At 39.5% G+C, this 20,455-nt stretch overlaps 2 protein-coding genes across 3 annotated transcripts; one reads left to right on the top strand and one right to left on the bottom strand.

Moving 5' to 3' along the window:
- The first annotated feature begins 1,909 nt into the window (after positions 1 to 1,909).
- On the top strand, positions 1,910 to 11,843 carry ap2s1 (adaptor related protein complex 2 subunit sigma 1). The gene is made up of 5 exons (XM_084950948.1): positions 1,910 to 2,075; positions 2,621 to 2,770; positions 3,170 to 3,283; positions 7,273 to 7,332; positions 7,922 to 11,843. The coding sequence occupies exons 1-5, from the start codon at positions 2,073 to 2,075 to the stop codon at positions 8,021 to 8,023; spliced, it is 429 nt and encodes a 142-aa protein (XP_084807074.1). The 5' UTR covers positions 1,910 to 2,072; the 3' UTR covers positions 8,024 to 11,843.
- Positions 10,144 to 20,381, bottom strand: rab4b (RAB4B, member RAS oncogene family). Of its 2 annotated transcripts, none has more exons than XM_084950946.1 (8): positions 20,191 to 20,381; positions 16,643 to 16,723; positions 15,777 to 15,891; positions 15,541 to 15,603; positions 14,697 to 14,851; positions 14,523 to 14,618; positions 14,156 to 14,331; positions 10,144 to 12,979 (listed from the first exon to the last, which is right to left on the bottom strand). In XM_084950946.1, the coding sequence occupies exons 1-7, from the start codon at positions 20,204 to 20,206 to the stop codon at positions 14,216 to 14,218; spliced, it is 642 nt and encodes a 213-aa protein (XP_084807072.1). In that variant the 5' UTR covers positions 20,207 to 20,381; the 3' UTR covers positions 10,144 to 12,979; positions 14,156 to 14,215. The 2 variants fall into 2 exon arrangements, with proteins under 2 accessions (XP_084807072.1, XP_084807073.1); XM_084950947.1 differs by having other exon boundaries at positions 10,144 to 12,934.
- Between the last annotated feature and the right edge of the window lie 74 nt (positions 20,382 to 20,455).

Raw genomic sequence — 20,455 nt, 5'->3', positions numbered from 1 at the left:
TGTCCAATTGCATTACTCACTAGGTTCTCAGCAATATTTGCATGACCCCAATCATACGGACCAAGATTAGCTGGGGTCAAAGTGTGTGTTGATTAATGTGCCTCTGTTTTACATCCCTCTCGCCTACCTCCACTTGTTTTTAAAACAGGCCAAGGTCTTGCGACTATCACAAAACATTGCTGCTTATGCGTATAATTCTTATATAACCACCATGGCAAATTTTATTTTTATTTTACTCTAAAATACGCGACAGTATCAAAACACAGCTGCAAGCATTATACAGAAGAAAAACACTGCACTTTTTGTTTAATCACTGGTTGGTTTCCTCTTTCATTTTATTATTATTTTTTCCATCCCACTTTCAGTCCTCGTTGTATCTGCAGCTAAAATATGTCTCAGTCCCAAGGGCAGCGCATTCCTCCACTCACAGTTGTGCAATCCCTGACAATCACAGTCCCCCATCCCCCCCACCTCTGACTCCCTAAACACCCAGAACAGAGGCAAGCTGTCCAAGCTGTCTGGGCAATGTTCTGCAGTGAATTGGCTGCCCAGGCAGACCAGTAAACAAACTCTGACTCTGCAGAAAACAACCTCCAAAAATAATGTAACCTCAAGAGGGTGCAAATAAGTTATATAGGCTATTACTACTTTTCAGCCTGTAATGAGTTTGGGTATAAATCTTTTGTATTCTACAAATCTTCCTTTTTGTTCATATGTCTTTATGCTAATTATACGCAATAATCTAATATAATTAAGTGGATATAAATAAAACAGTTTGATTAACTGTGTACGTGACAAATACACTATCACGTTTGGGGACTTTTTTACATTTAGTAAGTCTGTATGTGAGCAATTTTCACCATGTGTATAAACAAATAGAGCAGACAAAAGTCTCTTTGGGCTATGATGATGTGATCTGTAGTGAGATCAGGCAGCACGTGGAAGAGAGCCTGGAGAAGTGGAGGTATCCTCTGTAGAGAAGAGGAATGAAAGTCAATAGAAGCCAGACAGAATAGACATGTGTGAATGAGACGGAGACCGATTTAACAGTGAAGGTGACAGACAGTGCACAATAGAGAAGAAGAAGAGAGTGCGTGAAGACGAGTGTCAGGGGTGATTTGTCACAGATGGATAGCGGCAAGAGTGAAAGGGAAGATATAGATGTATGGTTTAGAGATGGTGGCCCTTACAAAAAGACAGGAGTCATAGTTGAACATCCTCAGATTTTCATTGGGAGTGGGACCAGGAGGGATAGGATAGGAAATCAGTATATCAGAGGGACAGCTCGGGTGAAGTGCTTTTGAAATAAAGTTAGAGAGCCAAGGGTGTGATGTTTTGGACATGTGAGGCGGAGGGATAGGTGATATATTCGAGAAAGGATATTAAATATGAAGCTGCCAGGTAGGCAGACAACAGGAAGATCTTCGAGAAGGTTAATGGATGTAGTGATGGAGGACATACAGAGGACTGGTGTGACAGAGGAGTATGCTAGGCAAGGGGAGATAGGAGATGAAGGTAAACAATTCACTATGGCGACCCTTAAAGGGAGCAGCCAAAAGAAGAAGTGTTAACCAGTCTAAGAACTGTCAGGAAATTGCCCAAGAGAACAGTGACATATTTTTAAAAATCAATTTTATAGTATTAGGATACTATAAAAAATAGATAACAAGCGAAATGCAATACTTATGAAATTATTCCACAGGAAGTGCTTCCGGTAGTTCTTTCAGAAAATAATAAAACCTGAAACAAACACGAAAAACTACAAAAATATTTAGAGAGATGGGCTCTTTGCTTCTCATGTGATCCACTGCACGACTCAATACGAGACGCCACACAGTGATGTTGGTTGTTGTAGTTCTATATTAAAATCCATTGCTTCTAAATGTGACAGCAAAAACTACAATCCCATCATGCAACGTGACGCAGCCATAGTTTTGCCACTTCCTATTAGCTTGGAGAAGATAGCGGACGAGCGGTCATAAAATATCGATGTATTAATGTGAAAATTATTGCACGCTTGCTTGGGAACCTGCTGCTTTGGAGTCTCTAAGGTCCATATTTGGGAGGCGAAAATGGTAAATATGTCTCAAACGAACTATGTTGTATTTTCTTCTCATGTCAGTAGCATTTGTCGTTTGGTTGCTAGCATCTGAGAGTTCGCCAGATCGGCTATTCCATTCAGTGAGTAGAAAACGATAAGCTAACTGGGACGCCAACAATTTTAAATCAAGATGTTTTACCAAACAACTATCAGTTTACTGAAATAGATCGATTTTACTTTGCCGAGTTCTCCGCAAATGATGCTGTCAAAATGAATGGGTGTGGTTTAGCTAACACTGTGTTTAACTGTCGATAAGCTGTAGATAAGCTAAGGGTAGCTACAGTTACTTGTAATTTCTCTTACATATTAAAATAGTTGGATGCCTAAATGGTAAGTATCTCCAAAGTTATATTATGTACGACAGCTACTAACAGGCAAAGTAAGATTATATTGTGTGTTGCTAATGAGTCATTTCTGGGAGTTTTATAATTCTGTCAGTATCAAACTGCTTAATATTGGATGTTAAGGACAAGTAAAGAATGCCTCATTTATTTATTTTTTTTGTCTTGTTTCTTACAGATCCGCTTTATCCTCATCCAGAACCGAGCGGGAAAGACACGACTGGCCAAATGGTACATGCAGTTTGATGATGATGAGAAACAGAAGTTGATTGAAGAAGTGCATGCTGTCGTTACTGTCAGAGATGCCAAGCACACCAACTTTGTGGAGGTATGGGATTAGGCAGTGCCGCATGTACCCACATTTTCTTTTTTAAAACGATTCTTTGACGTGCTAGAACAGCAACAACCTCTTTTCTCTAATCCTGTATAATGACACAGCTGGCCCAGCTCCTTCACTATATAGATATTGCAGGCATTATCTCTTAGCATGTTTTTTTTCTATGTTATATGATAACTGAATGAAATTCTAGTGGAATACAACATCAAAAGAAAAGAGAACCCCTTTAGTGGATCAGGTTTTTAATGCTGTTAAAAAAAATCAGTATGAATGTATGCATACTGGGTGTGTTTTACCTTACCGTGGGAGCTTCAGCCCTGGTAAATCTGCTGCTGTTGTCATAATATGCAAGATTAAGCTCTTAAGAGGATTTTTCTGTTGTTCTCACAGTTCAGGAACTTCAAGATCATTTACAGACGTTATGCTGGTCTGTACTTCTGTATTTGTGTGGACGTGACTGATAATAACTTGGCGTACCTCGAGGGAATCCACAACTTTGTAGAGGTAAATGAAACACACAATATATAGACCTAGTAAGTGAGCTATGATAATTTAGTTGTCATGGTCTGATGGTTTTCAAGAATGTCTCTCAATGATTTTGTTCAGAGGCTATCATCCTTCACTGGCTTGGAGCTTCTTTAGAACTTCTCTGGGTTGTAAGGATTGCAGTAAAATTATATGTAGTAAAAGTCTTTAGTACTTAAAGTTGAAGTATATACAGTGGAGGTGAAAAAGTAAAAAAAATAAAAAGGACAATTGTAAAAACTGAATTGGTAGCAGAGATCCACTATGCTGTGATCTGACTTCCTGCTGATAAAATCTGCATAAGACTATAGAACTACAACATTATACTATAGAATGCCCTATTTTTGAAGCATATTCCCGGTAGGCAAGTATCTATAAAATAATTCAACCTGTGAAATTCAAACTTAAATATCAAATGTAGTTATACAGATATAAACCTTTTCTTCCATGGCATACATAAGTCCAATTTTAAAAGATGATATGTTTTCTTTTTTATCTGTTGCTTCTGAAGAGCACATCATTTAGTTTTTACATTATTATAATATTGTTTCCCAATTGTGAAAGCCATTCTGGATTTCAAATAACTCAGGTATAAAGGATGCTTTAAATTCAGAATAAAGTGCTACCTGAATTTCTGCATTTTTAAAAGTCTAACCTATTCATAGTTTTTAGTGAAGTCAGATTGTTTTCTATAAATCTGACTTAGCCGAAGCTCATATCACAGTTTGTATCTATAGTTTAATCTTTTAGCACGACGCTGTATTTCAGTACAAATTCCAGAACCTATTAAAGCTATGTTTACGTCACATTAATTTTACAGTCTTGGGTGTATCATTTTTGACTAGTGTTAGTGTTATGCCATGCTGGAAAAAATGTTATCGTTAAAATATTGATAGATTTGATAACGCCTTGCCACATAGATACACTGCAGTGCCAAAAGGCAGCATTGCACTATTTTATGACCTGGCTCAAAAGTCACAGCATGAAGACTGATCCCAGAGTTTCTAAAAACACTGATTTTATTTTAAAGTACTTAAAATTTCAGCAAAAAATGAAAGGCCAGAGAGCATAAACACAAGAAGTGCTATCCTCCTAAGCCAACCTCAGGCATGGCTTTATCCAATCTCGTCAGGTGTAGACAATTGGCCACTGTCACTGCAAGACAAGTAGAGGTTGCAGATGGGTGTATGACCTCCCCTACTCAAAAAGGTTCCTCCAAGATCCCCAAATAAAGAAAAGACCCCTCTGGAGTCTTCTGGTTCTTGATATCCTAGATCTGAAATACAAATAGGGAAAGCAGGACAACACGTGTGCCTTGCAATGGTGGTATATTTATTCCAATCAAGCTAAATCAACCCTGGAAAGAAGATTAAGCCAGCAAAAATCTCCCAGAACACTCAAAGCGCTGTATAGATGCCTCATTCACACAAGCACTTTCTTCTGTGCGTAAGTGCTTTCTATCTACCAATTGCACACATTTACACTCAGGTTAGCTGCATGGGAGAGCAACTTGGGGTGGATTTGGCATGCATACTGGAGGGGCCAGGGATCGAACCAGTCACCAACCTTCTGATCAGTAGATGACTGGCTCTACCTCCTGAGCTGCAGCCACTCCCATTTAAAGAAAACTACTGTCTGACCACTACACAGAAAAACTTAGTCCTTTTAAAATAATTTAAATGGATTTAATCATTATGAAGATCACACAAATTGCTACACTGCATACACGATAGTAACATGCGATCAACCCAAATTGGAGTATAACACCCGCAAACCAAAATGATTACTCACAAATGTTTGCAACTGAAACCAATAGTAGTAACCAATAATCTCAACCAGAAGTGATCTGTTGTCCCCACAACATAAATAGTCACATACCAAGTGGTTCTATACCACAGAAGGTTACTATAGCCACAAAATTCAGTATCACTCCCCACGTTGATCACAGCAACAATTGTGGCTTAACACCACAGTTACCATTATTACCTGGCCAGCAACAATTGCAAGTGATCCAAATGAAACTGACCAACTTCTCGAAAACACTAAAGGTCACAGCACAAAACATTCACCTTATCGTTAGGTTAAAAAAAGGCATGTTCACACAAAGACATAACTAAATACCACATGCCATCTCAAGAAAAGACCTACCTGCTATAAACACAAGGCCATAACTAGTGGTGCAACGGATCCAAAATCTCACGGTTCGGATCGGATCACGGTTTTAAGTCACGGATCGGATCAATTTTCGGATCAGCAAAAAAAAGACAAACATTTAACTCGCCGTTTACTTATTTAAGTATTTTTTTGCCTATTAAAAAACATTCAACTCAATACTCATTCCACACAATTATATAAAAACAAATTAACGTGCAATGTAGGGCAGTACAAGGCTTTGTATCTACCACTCCGCTGTGATATAATGAGCGGTCACGGTCACGAAGCTTTCCGTTGCATTGGAGGTCCACCCATTTGTGGTTAGGGCAACAGAAGATGCCTGGGACAGATCAGGCATAACTTTAGACTTTTCCTGCTCATAAATGCTTGGAACGATCTTGTCACTGAAGCGGACACGCAACTGGATATCATAGCGTGGCTCAAGCACGTTCATCATAGTTTAAACCCCTTGTTTTGCACAACGGAATACGGCCTCACATCTGCAGCTAAACACCCCAATAGCTTTTGTAATAGCTTTAGCCCGGACGGATTGAGCAGCAAATGACTGCTTAAACGCCGCAAACTCCTCTGCTCCTCCACCTGGACCGCTAGCGCTGGCCATAACTATGGCTTGACAGACTGACCACGCACACCATACACATACTTTTTTTTCTTCTTTTTCGAATCTTCGGATCATGTGCGTGCCGAACCGTAGAGTGGGGATCGGTTCGGATTATGGATCAGTAGTGATCCGTTGCACCACTAGCCATAACTAATGAATGCCCTCAAACTGCTGTCAGAATTCCCTCCAAAATTCAATGTCACTGGTTTAATTTATAGCAACTCTGAACCTAAAACACCTAAACAAATACAGAACTAACTTTACCCATCTAGTCTTCAGTGGTGCATCAGGTTCGAGACAAGTTATGCTGCCTTCATGGACTTTAATCAACAGTTGATATGGGATAGTTATTTTTAAAATGGTTGAACTCTTTGTTATCAAGCATTTAGTTTAATCAGTGATTTAGAGAGCATAGGTAGATCACGGTGATTGTCTGGACACATCAGTCAGCTTGAGTGTGCTTTCTTCTAAAGCTTAGTTTAACATCTCTTTATTTTTCTAATCATTTAGTCTTTAAATTATGTGGTAGCAATTGAAATTGTGAGCTTAAAGTACAATCTAGTGTTTGCCACTAGCTAAGACAAACAGTAGACCATTTTTTTGTCCAGAGCACCCGGGAGTGAAGGTCATTTGATGTAATGTTTGACTGAAGGAATGCACATTACGGTATTTTCAAAATGAGCTGCCTTACTTTCTAGCTGGCAAGCTTGTTATTACATAAAGCCCCATCTAAACACCAATGAAGGTTTTTTTTTTTTTAAATTATTATTATTTTAGTCAGTGAAAATATTCTCATAAAAGATGCCATGCCACACTTTCCATTAGCTCACAGCAGGATTTGCTCACAGGCTGGTTTTAACATTCATTGTAGCAAATACTTAACAAGGGGTCAGTAATTCTGGCTTTGTAAATGAAACCGTATCACTGCTCGAAATGATCTCCTGTGGAAACGAGATGAGGCCAGACTCACATTAATTTTAAATGGCCACATTTTAGATGTAGTAGATATAAGTGTATTACATGGTTTTCAAGTGGATTCTGCTGCTGCTACAGCATCACATAATTTCTGCACTAGTGCATCACATTAAGATATATATGTATATGTGTGTGTCTTACTAAAGTAGTCTGTTTGGATTCTTATCTGATTGAATTGAAAGTCTGTATTTTCAATTGCTCCTTTGCTTCTTGGAAGGTGCTGAATGAGTATTTCCACAATGTGTGTGAGCTGGACCTTGTGTTCAACTTCTACAAGGTAAGCATATTGAGAAGTGAATTCTTCCCTTTTGTTTTTAAGAGTCTTGATATCCAATTAAAAAGACCTTGAACAGAGGAGGACAAAAGAGAGCTCTGAAAGTGCTTTTTTTAGTATAGTGCCATGGTAACTGATATAATAATCACAGCTAGGGTTTTTTTCTTTTTGATCTTAATTACTTTAGTGGGGGTGGATTTTTTTTCTTTTCATAAATGCTTAAACTTCCTTCCCCCACTTGCCGCTAGTGTTAATTGCTAATTACCTAAAGCATGTGAACATCCGCCCACATGCTTTACTCTAACACCGCTCATGTATGACATGGCCAGAAACCAACAAATAAGGTAAATCAGCTGTTGACAACTACAACCTCTTTCACAAACTACAACACACCTGAGAAAAGCAGGTGATGGAAAGAAGACTGACTCATCTTGTCAGGTTAATTTCTTTGTCACTCTGGTTATTTTTACACGATGATGACAAATAGCAGGCTGGATGACTACTTTGTGATATTTGTACTCTGTTTTGAATCATCTTAATATCCTCAGTTTCATCACAGTGTTGGGCTCTGTCCTCTGAATTGTGTTTTAAGGTGTACACGGTGGTGGATGAGATGTTCCTGGCGGGGGAGATCAGGGAGACCAGTCAGACAAAGGTCCTCAAGCAGCTCCTCATGCTCCAATCACTCGAGTAAAAAAGAAGAAGAAAAAAGTCGATTACCATCTATCTTACCTGGATACTAATCTGCTGCCCTGGCACCCAAAACATCTTGCTCATTTTTTTTTTGTATCAGTCTGAAATGGACATTTGTCATGTTCCTGTCTCTGCAGAGCTAACATTTACCGGGACTTCAAGGGAAAGGGGGGGGGGGGGGGGGGGTGTTTAGTAAAGAAGATTAATATTGTTTACATATGGATATGAGTCCAATTAATCTTTTGTCACAAGTCTATATGTTGCAATATTCTGCACCCGTCTTACTGGTGAGGATGTTTTGAAGGCTATATAGCACATTTCAACATGTTAAAATTACATATACTGCCTTCGTTACACTCAGCTGCATTCTGTTTTTCTTCTTCCACAAGCCAGTGGCCACAGAAATGAATTATTCCTGTAGTAACCACAAAGTAATCGCATCTATCTCTGTGCAGTGTGGAAACAAGTGTCACACTGCTCTCTTCTGCCCTCCTTATGTCCACCTCTCATTAACCTAAACATGTATTTAATGGCACTACTGTGACTAACAAGCACCATAGAGACTGCCTATAATGACCCCTGTGCATTGAGAAGTTATAATAGCCTCGCAGCCTTTTCTATAAGTAATGTTAAGCAGGTTCTTGGAAGTTTTAGGATATTCATCATGGCTGCTGCGCAGTTTATCTGGATTGGAGTATAGGCAAACTACAGAAACCTCTTCAGACCAGTTGACCCAGCACAGCTAGTTCAATTGAATGGAGTGTGCTTAGAACGAGTGTCGTTCTGACAGTTTGTTATGGCAACCTGTGCTGTCCAGACATCCTCATGGTTGATGGTGGTCAATAGTATAGGTCATGTTACATCCAATGGTTGCACAGTGGTATGTTGTGATGATTTCTGTAGCTTATGAAATTATCTTTGTCATTTAATGCAGCTCGTTACATCAAATGGTGCTGGTTGGTTACTCTTAAGAACACTTAAAACTATCCCTAGATACAGAAGGTATATTTTACATAAATCAGTAATGTGAAAATTGCTTTGTATGGTGTGTACATACAGTATAGCCTGTGTTGAATATTGTGAACACGAATAGTTCCTGCTCACAATTTCCATACATTCCTTTGGCATTGCATAAAATGAGTTGAATTTTAAATTCCTCTTAGAGAAAAAAAAGCTTTTACTCACATCCTTTTGCTCAGCCTAAATCTTTGACATGGTCATACTCTAATTTTAACCATATCTATTTTTTTTAAATTAGTGAAATATGTACTGCTTCCCTTCTTGTCCACCTGTGAGTTTGTTGATGAAAGTGATGCGTGTAGTACTGTCTCCTGTTTACTTATGCTAGTATCTCCCTCTTTGTGTAAATAATAAACAGATGAAGTAATGCAAAGGTTTCAGTATCTGACCTAATATTCTGGGAAGAGGGGGTTTTATTAGGTGTAGATCTTGACTTTTTTCTGATGTCTTAAAACATGTAGTCATGCTACACTGCTAAAACTGTTGGGCTGATTTAATATAAAACAACACTCAAAGCTACTGACGAAACATGTAAAAACAAGTCTTTAAAATTCAGATTTAAACCTCTAATGCGTCAGCGCCATCTAGCGGTAAACCACTCCTTTCCCTCGGTGAATTTGCAATGTGGTTATGAAGTCATCTTGATAGCCTGTCTAAAAATCAATAAATCATTCAATATATCCACTTGAGCTACATTAAACCGCTCTGGCCATTACTCCATCGACCCAAGAGCATAAATCCAGACAATTGTGACAGAGGGCATTTACTCTTCATCATATGAGTCCTCTGATATCCTAACCTCAGCCTGACTGCCTTTGAGAGAAATGACTTGACAGAAGAAAGGCAGGCAGAGGTAAATGAATCATGTACCTAGTAGGACCCATTGTTAAATTTCAAGGTCTGTTAAGTCAGCTGGCTATAAATCTGATTTGTAAATGCTGCTTGCGTTGCTGTGCACAAGGGCTGGGGGTCACCAACATTCAGGATCCAATGCACTTCAACGCCCTTGAGCAATAACCGAGTGAATACAGTGGCTTAATGCCAAAGAAAAAATAAAAAAATCCCTGATAGCATTAACATTCAGGAAACCGGTCAAAAGAGTTAAATGAAAAACAAGCAGTTTACTGGGAATTGCATAATCATTACAATCAATGAGCAACACTCACCCTTAATAGACAATAGACAAATCTTATTTACAGGATAGGTTACTTGAGATGTACAGTAGTATTTAGGTTAGATTATATAACATTACTAAGCAACAACTGAGTTGGATTGCGTTCATCACATTGAGTCTATACTGGAACAAATGAGAAAATAATGTTCATATAGCTACTCTGATTATCTTTATGAACTGTACAGCGAATACAGATGAATGCAGGCTAACAATTCAACAGTTGACTCAATAACTGCGCATAGATGACAGCCTGTGAACGAGTGATCAGAATTGCTGCTGATGGCCACCTACAGCTCACAAAGTCAACACCCTTCCATCATTACCTCCACGTCAGCAGGGAGCAATAAACCAATCAAATCTCACACAGCATGAGATCACACTATTACACCATTTTTTGTTGCTGCCTGACAGCATCAGAAAAAAATGAAACCATATGAAGAATCTCAGTTGTCATTTAGTAAAAAGATAACATCTAAAATTAATATATTTATTACATTATACAGTTCAAGTAAAATGAAATGTACAATTCTATAGTTACAGCATATAAACAAAACAAACACAGATTCAAAAGTAAAAGTGCACTTGCAGAAGGAGACAAACTATCATGCTATGCAAATATTTTATGAAAGCAATGTGTTTTGACCATCTGTCTCTTGATGTCCTATATGATCTCATGTTTGCCCTTTCAGTGTGCTGGCTCAGTTGAGCTTAAGCACATATGGTTTGTCTGGGAGAACGTATGCCAACACAGAGGCTTGAGAAATACGTTTGCGCACACTTTGTTTTTGAGCTCCTCTTGGCTTGGTTTGTATGACCTGCTCTCAGACAGTGATTCAGACAGAAGCGGTGCCTTTGATTAAACAGCAGAGCGGGGGCTTTGGATTTTCTAAGCCATTAACTTGCAACCTCATTTTCCTCCAGCAGCACCACAAACCATGTTGTCAGTGTTACAAGCAGAGAGGAAACTGTTTCTGTGGAAATTCCCCTGTTTCTCTATAGAGTAATACAAGGTCTGTTCTCAAGAGAAAACATCTGGGTCAGTTCAGTGGTGCAACAAAACTGACATTTTGCAGCAGAGCTGCAGAGGGAGATATTAAAGGGAAAAACTTGGAATTTGACCCATACACTGAGGAGATGTGGTGTCTCAGTTATACTGAAAGGGCCACTTTGCTGGCATGGATCGGTTCTACTTTTCCGTTTAGAGGGTCAGGGTCACCGATAGTCACAAAAAAAAAAACAAAAAAAAAAAAAAACAACTTCATCTGATGGGGGTGGTGTCTTCTAGGGTGAGAATGGCCCTATCAATAGAGCAGGAGGGATTATTGTTCCGACTATAAAAAATAAAATAATACAAATCATATACTACAGCTCAAACGAGCACATATGGAAGATTTTGATTAGCATTTTAAGATGTCAAATGAGGAAATATTTATCCCTCCAGTATAGCTCCACTTGTACAATCAATGCCAATGAACAATGAAGATGATTTGAGAGTACATGGTCTAATAATAATTTTGTGTTGCCTTTTATCCCCCCCTCTGATATCTAGAGCTTAAAGAGAAGTGATTACTTGTAAGTTTAAAAACAGAATCCTGTCAAATTGAACGTACAACCTGGCATGATTTTTTTTTTTTTTTTTTTAAAAAAAACAAACAAAACAAAAGTCAAACCTCAATGACGGGGCTGGTTGGGCGGCACAAAAGTTTCCCAAAAAAACCAAACAAAAGCCAACTGTGGTTTCCTGTGACGTCTTATACAGTATGTGCATGTATGAATCTACGAGATGTCATGGAGAAAAGCCCAGCAGGAGTCAAAAACATTATAATGCCAATTTATCACTATAACTGGACATGTGAATTTAAACATGGTGTGAATCTGATAAAGCTCAATTTACAGACTTGTGGACTTTTGGTTTAAATAAAGAGCAAAAGTTCTCTTTTTTGTGCTTTCAACCTGACCCACAGCTTTGCCTGTTTGGGTGTAGAATGGAGTGATGGGATCATCCCCCCATGAGAGTTTATACATATCAGTGTTGGGATTTATATGCTATGAATCCATCTGGTCTACTACGAAAAAATTAAAATGACAGGACAAAGTAGAAAGGATTTGCATCACACCTGGTGTAAATCGTACCCAAAAATATGTGATGTTTATCATTTATTTTCCATAAAAAAAATAAAAAATTCTCACAAATGATGGAAAATATTATTTTCCATCATTTACGAGAAATATAGTTAATAATGCATGATTTAAAAAAAAAAATAAAAAAAAAATAGTAAGGGATGTCTTTATGAATGCTAAAACTAGGAAGAAAAAAACAAAAAAAAAACCTAATGACCCATACAAGGACAGGTTGAATGCACAAAAGAGTTTAACAATAATAATTTACAAGCAATGATATGTAAATGCTCAAAGTATTTTGGGGATTGCTAAAACCAGAATGAAAAAGCAGAGAGCAAGAGAGAAAAAAGAATAACACACAACAGTAGGTCAGCCCAAACACACAACCCTTGACTTTGTCCTTCTCTGGTAAGTAACAGAGACCATGGTGGAGGATGTCTCTTTACATTTCCACTTTGCTCACACCGAGGGGTTATGCTGTCCAAACGCAAGGGCAAAACCGACCCCCTCAGGTAAGCCGCAGAGACTCTTACCAGAGGTCAAGGGTCATAGGTTGCTGTGATCTCCACGACCCAAGGTGATCCATGGTGTGTGGAACTGAAGGAGAGGGGGAAGGACGATCACACACCAAAAAAAAAAAACCTGGAGCCGAGATGTTTAAGAACAGGAAACAAAATGAGCACCGACACGCCCTCATCAACGCTAACACAGATAAAACCTGTTAGTTTACAAGTCCCACTGGTCACATGAGTTAACAATAGCGATGGGTATTGAAAACCGGTTCTTGTTGAGAACCGGTTCCCACTGTTTCAATTCCTTGGAATTGTTTGCCATTTTTGCAAACGATTCCCTTATCGATTCCAGTCGCCCCGAATGACGTCACCACGTTGCGGAGCGTCATTTACCTGGCAGGAAACATGGCGGCTCAAACGCTCAAAAGTTTGGTTATACTTTACGAGAACGGATGACAACAGGGCAACTTGCAATACTTGCAAAGTAGATATTTCATTTAAGGGAGGAAACACTACGAATATGCAAAAGCATTTGCTCACAAAACACGCGATGACCTGAAATGAATGTCGTGATTTTAATTCCGCTCCAGACTCGTGAATCTCAACCCAGCAGCAGCGGTAACGTTTGCACGTCCTCTCCCGTTAATGCGGCAGGTAAATAATCAACTAACAGTGCATATTATGTTAGCGCGATCTGCCTTATTACAAAACCTGCCATTACTGTGCATTTAGGTGACCATGATGAGAGAGACAGAGTCTGGCTCAGATGCTGGCAGTTCTCGCTGCAGTTTACCGGTAGCGTCTCCTTTCAGGCCAGGATAGACAAATGTCACCGAGCAGTGACTAAGTTTGTGGTCAAAGGCTTGCACCCATTTGCCACAGCAGATGCCCTCAAATTTTCGCTAAGTGAATGTGTTTAATTGTTGTTTAATTCTTGTGTAATTGATACAGAAGAATTTATGTTATACTTTGTTATTGCTACAGAAGAATATTTATTTTATTATTTTACATTTACAATTTTTTTCCCCAGGGACCCTGTGACACCCCATTGAAGAGCCATAGGCTGGATCTCTTAAGATCTCACTGTTGGGTTTGTAAGGCCATGTTACTCCTAAATTTCTATCTTGTTCAAAGAGAAGATATAAAACAAAGTTCTAAGCTAATCGACCTTAGTGTTCTCCTTTTTTTAAAAAAAAAGACTCGATAAGAGAATCGATAAAGAATCGAATCGTTAAACAGAATCGAAACTGGAATCGGAATCGTGAAAATCTTATCAATACCCATCCCTAGTTAACAAGTTACTGACCTGTAGGGGGCGTTCTGTCTGTGTGGACCTGTGGGCTGGGGTTAGGGTGGGTCCCGACCCCTAGCAATTACACTGCTGCTTATTCTGTGTTGTGGTGCCTCTGGGCTGTCGCAGCTGCCTCAACGAAGCATCTCCATACTGAATACCTGAACCCATCCTCTCTGGGTCCAACTCGCCTTTGAGAGAAGCACAATGAGAAACATCAGTGACACAGACATGTATGCTCTAAAAATGTCAGATCCACATCACTTCATGCACTCAAGCTCTGAAAGCATTAAAAACAAAACAAAACATGGAAAAGTCACTAAATTCTAACAAAAAACATCCACCTCAGATACACTTCTATAACAAAGAAAACAATGTGTACCTGAATCTATCTTGTTGAGAATGGTGCGAGCGCACTTCAAGAAACCCTCCTCGACATTTTCACCTGTTAGCGCGCTAGTCTCTAGAAACATCAGCTCTGTGTGTGGGAGAACAAAAATACTTCTAAGAGTGGGGGAAAAAGCATTTGAAATGCATCAATGTACAGATAAGTTACCATTCTCCTGAGCGAAGCGTGAAGCTTCAAGGAAGGTCACCTCTCTGTCTGCATCCAAGTCTTTCTTGTTGCCACATAGGATAATAACAATGTTGGGACTCGCCAGTGTCCGTGCATCTGTCAGCCAGTTAGTCAGGGCATTGTATGTCTCTCGACTGTAAGACATATTTTATTCATGTTATTTACCCAATTTTCTGTTTCAGTTTGTTTTCAGCATGAGGCTGTAGCTCTAGTTTCATTGTATACACTTGTCTGTTTCCCTGTGCGAGAGTGTGTCAGGTGACACCATCTGTGATGGACTTCTGCTTTCCTCTACAGACGCTACCTGACAGAGGATGCCTCTATATTACAGCTCTTGACAGTCCGCACTCCACCTCCCCTCAACAAAAGCCCATAGTTTGTTAAAAGCAAACTACTGCATTCAATCCATCTTGAGTTTACGACCCAGAGTTTATGAAATACAGTAATGCGAGTGGTCTGTCATTAAACAGCACGATTTCTGGAGGCTGTACAGGCACAATGTGACTCCTATTGTTAGTTGCTATATGGACTCGAAACAGTATGAACACTCAAAAATAAACTAAGCTTCCAGTTAAGTCTGTAAAATTTCATTTTAATTGTAGCCACATTTAAAATTTTCAATTAATCACAGATGCCAATGCCCACACCAAATACAACCTTACATTTTGTTGCTTCTGGGAGTCTTAGTAAACATGTAGTTTTTATTCTGGGAAAATTAAGGTACAACTGTAGTATCTACATCCCATTATCATGGCAAACAGCTCACTTTGTTAGAGAAACTTGTGAAAAGGAAGTGGGAGCACGAGGTCAGTGGTTGTTTTACCTGGTAATATCGTAGACAAGAAGTGCTCCAGCTGCTCCTCTGTAGTAGCTGCGTGTAACAGATCTGCGGAGAAAATGGAGGGGAAAAAAAAGAAAAAAGGCTCCTTTAAAAGATCAGATGGTGAGATTTGACAGGAGAAACTGTCCAATCATTTTAACAGTTATCATCAGTCAGACACTTCATTATCCCAGTTGAGCTGGTACTTGTGACTTTAGGTAAATTTTGAAGGTAGATACCGAAATCTCTCCTGGCCAGCAGTATCCCAGATCTGCAGTTTGACTGTCTTTCCTCCAACGTTGACCACTCTAGACCCAAACTCCACACCGATGGTGTGGTTGGAGTCCTGTTTAACTGCAGTAGGAACAAACAGAAGACAGTGTAAAAAAGGCACAATGTGAAATACACATAAAGGAGCAGGAAAACAAACGAAAAAACTACATGTGTAATATTTGGTGTTTGGCTTGTTTAAAAGACCTCTGCTGCTGTTTTCAAATACCTCATGTCCACATTATAAGCTACAGGGAGTTGCAAATTAGATTAACAGTGCCAAGTTGCCCAGCCTCTCTTTCTCTATCCACAGGGACCCCTGAGATATCTTAATCAAATTAAATGTAATCATGAGCACGACTCTGTACATGAAGGAGTGTTGACATGGTTTATTTTTTTTAAACCACCCCTTTGAAACTGAATTGACGTTTCAATTTGTATTTTAAACGAATTAATGTTTCATATGGAGAATTTTAACAATATAATGAGAGCATCAAGCTCGGTGTAAACTCGGCCATTGTTAGCTAGAGAAAGTCTACAGGAAGTATAATTTTCCCCCCCATTTAACCACACAGAAAATTTTCTCTTTCTGAAGGACAGTGTGAGGCAAAGAACTGTGGTGATTGGTTTTATTCTGGGTCGACAAATGCCCACATCATCCTGTCATTGTACTCTGACTCATACCAGTCAATGAAGAATTTTCTCCAGATCATCCGCAGACTAACGGTTTAGTCAATATGCAACTCGTGAAACTGACTACAATAATTTCGTGAACGTGTCCATTTATGTGTTTGCACAGTATTAAACTTTAGAAATGAGGCGTTTTAGAACTTACACTTGTTCTCAATGAACTGGTGGAGGAGACAGGATTTCCCCGTCCCAGCACTGCCAATCACCAGGAACTTAAACAGGAAGTCTGCAAGAACAAAAAAGGAGGTAGAGATCAATGCAATGCCAACATCAATGGAGAACCTGCTGCTCTTTGCACTTCCATCCTCAGGGACAATCCTTCCTCTTAATCCCATTGAGCTACTACTTTCATAGTATCCTGCCAAACCCAAATTAGCCTACTAATCACAAAGCGCCTAGCATGTAATCAGTTTAACTTGCCACTTACGATTCTAATTTAATACACTTGTTTGTCTGAGGTTGAAAATGAGTGTGTCTGAAGCCTTAGAAAAGCACCAACACTTAATAACACATGTAATTAGAGCAAGGTTAGAGCTTTAGCATTATTAACCACAGCTTAGGGCAACAGACTTGCACACGGGTTGAATAATAACCAAAGGCAGGCTTTTGCACAGATGTTGTGGAAAGTGGGTCTTTTCTTTGAAGGGCTCAATCCAGCCAACACAAATGATCCATAATGACTTGATCCCTTGACATGCAAACCCATTTAGAGTACAGACAGCCATTGTGTGCTGTGGCCAAAGATAACACAAGGGGGTATTTGCATACTGGATGTATGCTGAACGGCAGTTCTGACCAGTATACTGGGAGATCTGATAAGGAGAGTTAGGTATGAAAAGTGGCTGCATGTGTGTGAATTTACGCTGATCAGTTATGAAAACCAAGTTGCAAGAAAAAAAAAAAAAAAAAAAAAGGCTTTGGAATTACCAGGATTTCAGAATTTCTTAACCACCCAAGCAGTAGCAGTAAAGACCTGACCATGTGTTTCACGTACAGCTTGTGGGACTAACACAACACAATAATAATTGGGAGGAATTCTGCATCATTCCTTCCAAGAGAGCCATTTCAGTTCATATATATTTGTTTGCTCCCTTTCTAGGTCATGCTACATAATTTCAACTAGGTCAGGACTGCGGTTTGTCCATCACTCCCCAAAAATTATTCTTATTGAACCACTCTGTTGTTTTACTTTTGCTTTGAGTCACTGTCTGGCTGCGTTACCCAACTTCTTGAAGCTCCGGGTCATGAACTGCTCCTCTGTTCTTACACTGAGAACATTTTTTGATAGAAATTTTAAATGAAATGTTCTGTTAATGGCTACAGGCCATCCAGATCCCAAGGACAGCCCAAAACCATGATGCTACCTCTACCATGCTATCATTTTTAAAGGCATGATACGGCACGCTCTGAGACAAACTGCTAACAGAAAAGTTCACTTCTTCAGGGGGAGGAAACAAGGCATGAAAGGTTAGTGCTTAAGTGAATCATAGGCTTTGTATGTTAGATTAGTCAAGTCTCATCTGGCTATACTTGTGATTTACATAAAGACCAGCCTGTATGAGCAATCAGTCAGTAATCCGGGTAATTCCTAAGGCTTCACAAGCTTTATCTTGCAACTTTCAATCTCTCTTAGCTCTGGTTAAGTAAGAGATAATAAATAATTAGAGAGGTAGTAAATGAAATGCAAGACATGCAGAAGTGATAGTGTGCGCCTAAATATGTGAAAGCATGATGGCAAACTACAGCTTCCCTACTGAGAACTTGTTCAGGTTGAATTTAAAGTAAATTTTCAATTTCACTTTGAGCTCAAACAAAGGTTCTGAAAGCACAAAGCCTGGCAAGTGATTACTGGCTGCTGTTGATATCACCAGCTTCACACAAAGTCAACAGAAACAGTAAATCAAAGTATGAGATTAATCTTTACTTTCTGGGTGACATTTAAACCAATTATGTCATTGCTCCATGAGCCACCTTCATTTGCTGACACACACACCTCCGCCAGCTCAGTTCATGGTGCACCTTTGTTGAAGCGGGTGTTTTCTTAAGCAACACAAGCCAGAGGTCAAAGTCTCGGTAATAGAGTAACTGCAACAAAGCGAAGGCGTCGAAACCCACTTATTTTTCGGTGTAACAGCAGTCAGCATAACATCTCAACCACACTTCAGTGGCTGTGACAGTGCTGACAAAAATCAGAGACAGACCGCTCAGTTTTAACAGCTTGCCCAAGCCTTTCTGCATTTTCTCAGACATCGTATACTCCTGTGTGAGATCTGGACACAACAATCAAACCATCAATAATGTTTCATCTTTATTCCTCACCCATCAATATTAAGTACTCCCCCACCAGGGAGGAGAACAACAATTACCTGCAATGGGTGAGCCCTCCCATCTCCCTCTTTTTTTTTTCTTTTTTTTCCCTTTTTTTTGGGGGGGGGGGGGGGGGGGATCCGACAATATAAAAAGTAATGATGAATAAAAACTAACAGCAACAAAAAGTTCAATAAAAGGAGTACTACTACAATATTTCCTTCTCCCCCGCTACATGTGCCAAATTCTGTAACATCAACATAAACTCATGAATGATTCTCATGTTGATATTGACATTACTGAAATTAATAAGTGAAAAACTATGCATTTTAAAACACTTAACAGGCCCTTACTGAATTCATAATGCCTTTTTGTCGACTTTTGATCGTCCAGATGAGACAGTTGAGGAGACAGAGAGAGAGAAGGAAAAAAAAAATCAATAAAAGTCTTTTACAGGTCCCATTAGTGCTGGCACTCTCCCATAAATGTTGCCCACTTGGATAAAGTTTCATACGAGGAAAGAGAGAGACAGGGTACAAGTATAAACAGAGGGAGAGAGTGTATCTGGGAGTGCAACAGGAGAGGATGATGGTGTGCCATTTCATAACAAATGGCTCTGCAGTGTCAGGCTTACTGACTATCAGACAGAGTACTGTTTAATGAATTTATGAGACCATGAATACATCTCTGTATCTGCTCATTATGTGAATGATCATAGATAAGTGCAGGCAGCATTCATTCTGTCAGGATTCATTTATAACGTATCTGTGTCGAGTGCAAGGGCGGAGTTACTTTAAATAAGCATGGAAGCAGATGTATTACACCAGTGAGACACCAAGCAGCGTCTGCCCTGCAGGTAACCGATGCATGATCAACCATCGCTATCAAACTTCCTCTTACAGGCCTTGTGGCTAGCAGTTAAAAGTAAAAATATACATCAAATCGCAGCAGCCTTTCCTGTCGCAAGGTCACAGAACTTGCCTGAATCTCCCCAAGTTCACGTTAACTCAACGTCTCTACACATGCTATTAATGGCTTTTGTTTAAAGTTTGGCCAACTTTTACCCGTTGATGTCTCACCATCTTTCTGCTCTCCTTGTTGCCCGTGAAGCACTACACGCTACCATCAAACGACAGAGGTGTCAGTTAATACACACGAAGAAATCCAACCAGGGCACTTTAACTGACCTACGTGTCAGCAGTGAATGTTAATTATTACTGTTAAAATCCACAGACACGGTGAGGTGGCAAGTTAGCCTATGGCTAAGCTAAGCTAATCTTACAGTTTGCTGATAGCAACGCTGCCAGTCTGTCACATTAGACCACGAAGCAGTCATACATAACAGCTAGCAAGCATTAAATGACCGCCTACTCCACACAAACATACCGTATGTCTCAGACATGTTGACCCTCGCTGTATGGAGAACTCAGTCGGACTCTTTTACTGTTCTTTTAGTACTGTGACAGCCGTGTGCCCGCTGGCTTCACACCTCTTTACGGTGTTTATCTACGATGCTAGAGGTTTCCTTGATCCTTTCCCAGCTTCCTCTGCTCCGACCACAACCAGTACAGCTACGCGCTACGTCATTAGTTATCTAGTGGTGTTGCGTTCATGTGTTATTGGCTACGTTGGAATTTTAAGAGAAGAGACG

The sequence above is a fragment of the Perissodus microlepis genome, chromosome 14 (assembly GCF_051167445.1).
Source record: "Perissodus microlepis isolate ML-2025 ecotype Zambia chromosome 14, ASM5116744v1, whole genome shotgun sequence".
Classification (NCBI taxonomy): domain Eukaryota; kingdom Metazoa; phylum Chordata; class Actinopteri; order Cichliformes; family Cichlidae; genus Perissodus; species Perissodus microlepis.
Note: the sequence above shows the minus strand (reverse complement) of the source record. Positions and strands in the feature narration are given on the sequence as shown.

Bases quoted from the DNA above. Each gene is read 5' to 3' on its own strand.
- ap2s1 (XM_084950948.1), top strand. The intron at 2,771-3,169 runs GTATGGGATTAG...TTGTTCTCACAG, and splicing joins AGCACACCAACTTTGTGGAG to TTCAGGAACTTCAAGATCAT. The intron at 7,333-7,921 runs GTAAGCATATTG...TTGTGTTTTAAG, and splicing joins TTGTGTTCAACTTCTACAAG to GTGTACACGGTGGTGGATGA.
- rab4b (XM_084950946.1), bottom strand. The intron at 14,619-14,696 runs GTAACTTATCTG...TCCCACACACAG, and splicing joins ACGCTTCGCTCAGGAGAATG to AGCTGATGTTTCTAGAGACT. The intron at 14,332-14,522 runs GTACACATTGTT...CTTCTCTCAAAG, and splicing joins TCTCAACAAGATAGATTCAG to GCGAGTTGGACCCAGAGAGG.